Consider the following 2,363-nt stretch of genomic DNA (forward strand, 5'->3'; position numbering starts at 1 on the left):
TGCATGGAGCCGCTATTATTGTAACTTAAATTTTTATGACAATAATTTAAAGGAATGTTTTTTCTTTTCTTTTTTGTTGAGCAATATTAATGTTACTTTCAATATTATTGTAACTTACCATAAGTAGTAACTGCTCCACTAGAGATGTTAAATGATAATCTAATAGACTTTAGGGATGGGAATAAGCCCAACGTCTGAAAGAGACTGCTTCCATCACTAATAATCAAATTCGATAGATAAACTGCATTCAACTTCCTCAAACTTGTTTCACCTGTATGTTTGTGAAAATATTCAAACAAACACAAATATTTTCAATGCTTTCTCAGATTGAAAAATAAAGTTCCTTCAATTTATCTAATTTAATAATTAGAATAAATACATTCTGTTATTGTGCATCTCATAAAGCAGAGGAATGTTGGTAATCGATTAGAAATGTAAGTTTACCATATTTTTTTTTTAGTTAAATATTATTAATCACCAATACATACCTTTGGAGAATACAATTTTTTTAATCTCATTTCCTCCCATGGACAGCTCCTCTAAGTTGGTCAAAGAGTCCAATTCTGACAAGGGTTAAAACATAGTGAGTTAAAAGTAATAAAAAAAGTATTTAAGAAAACTTTAATTCAATGCACTTAATTTTGTTGAAGCCAATGTGAAAGTCCTTCAATGATGAAAGACCAACTAGAGATATGATAAGATGCTATTAAAATATTTTTATCATCAAAACTTAATTAACAACTTTCTTTAAGCTAATATTAATTACTTCTACATATTCTCTCTAGGCTTCAATATTGTCTTTCTAAATGAATATAAGTTTAATCCCTATTGGCAAATCTTATTTTTGCTCAATTACTTTACCTTCTTCGTGTTCGTCAAAAAGTTTAAGTACAAAGTTAGCTAAAACCATGAGAAAATGAAGATGTTTGGATAGAGTAAACTGAAGTTTCCAAAAGAATCTTAATCAAAGCTTTTAATTTACTTTAATGCAATTTCTCTAACTCTAGTTTGTCAAAGCAGAGAGCGAGAGAGCCTTAAGTACAAAATAAATTGTTATACATAAGAGAAATTATAGATGAGAAGCAAGCTTACCTCGAAGATCAATGATGCCTTTCAATCCGATGTCAGACAGATCTAGTTGTTTTAATGATGAGAGAGTAGACACATATGATAATATGCTATTGTTGAATTTGTTACCGTTTAAGCTTAGATACTCCAAGTTACTCAACCTTGAAACTGAAATCGGTCCAATAATAATAATGATAATAACCATACATAGTTTTGTGTATCAATCTTAATATAAAAGTTATGCCATTTAAAAGAACATTACGATTACAGTGGTTTAGTTCTTTTAATCTAGATTAAATTCTCAAGAGTTGAATGTTCACTCAAACTTGATAAAACATGGATGTCATTGAACATATTGTAACTAAGGTCGAGATTCACAAGATTAGTCAAGTGTAATAATCTTTCAAAACCTACAAAACAATTCTTGTTAATAAAGACATGGAAGTAAAATTTCATTATTTAAAGTGAGGATGAAAAACCTTTGTTCTCGACGCAACCAGCTATAAGATTGTGACTTAAATCAAGTTCCTCTAGTTCTTGGAATGGAGAAAACAAAGAAACATTTAGATACCACTCTCCTAAATCGGGATTTCTTGTAGAGGAGAGATGAAGAGAGATCACTTTGCCAGTTGCTTTGTTGCATTCAACATTTTCCCAATCACAACAGTCTGAATTCCCATCTCCCTCAACCCAATTTTGAAGATAAAATTGATTATTGAAGAAACGTTTAAGTTGCAAGAGAGCATATCTCTCTTGCTTCAAACACCCCTCAATCTTCCATCCTTGTAAAGAAATAAACGTGAAAATCAACATCAACCACAACCTCACACATTTTAACCCCATCTCTTAATAACACACTAATCACACTGCTTCTGTGACTGCCAAGAGATTAGCTTTGTGCTATTTATAATATTATTAGATATCACTATTGTATTGACTGGAAAATAAAAGTATTGCCTTTTCACAATAAATAATTTTCAACTAACAACTTCATTTGTTGTAGAGCATAGAAGTGGTCAAGAAGGCAAAATCAATGTTGGCCCCCACTGTTGTGGAAGGAAAATTCCAAGTGATTGCAACTAGCCTGGAAAAATCAAATTACGCGGTTTGAGACTCCTCTACCATAACTAATTTTATTAAGTAACATTAGATTGTTAAACACATTTTATTTTTTGTAAAAAAATATATTGTCATATAATATGTTGTTTGAGTGTGTTTGACAATTTCAATTAACAAAATCAATTTCTATATATTTAACAATTTTTAATTTATATACATCCATATGGTATACATGA

General features: G+C 30.0%; 1 protein-coding gene across 1 annotated transcript; it reads right to left on the reverse strand.

Annotated features, from left to right (window-relative positions):
* LOC116139344 (receptor-like protein 56) lies at positions 1-2,075 on the reverse strand. Its single transcript, XM_031425025.1, has 3 exons — positions 1,093-2,075; positions 489-563; positions 1-271 (listed from the first exon to the last, which is right to left on the reverse strand). The coding sequence occupies exons 1-3, from the start codon at positions 1,271-1,273 to the stop codon at positions 105-107; spliced, it is 423 nt and encodes a 140-aa protein (XP_031280885.1). The 5' UTR covers positions 1,274-2,075; the 3' UTR covers positions 1-104.
* Between the last annotated feature and the right edge of the window lie 288 nt (positions 2,076-2,363).

Source organism: Pistacia vera, unplaced genomic scaffold, assembly GCF_008641045.1.
Source record: "Pistacia vera cultivar Batoury unplaced genomic scaffold, PisVer_v2 Contig35, whole genome shotgun sequence".
Taxonomy (NCBI): domain Eukaryota; kingdom Viridiplantae; phylum Streptophyta; class Magnoliopsida; order Sapindales; family Anacardiaceae; genus Pistacia; species Pistacia vera.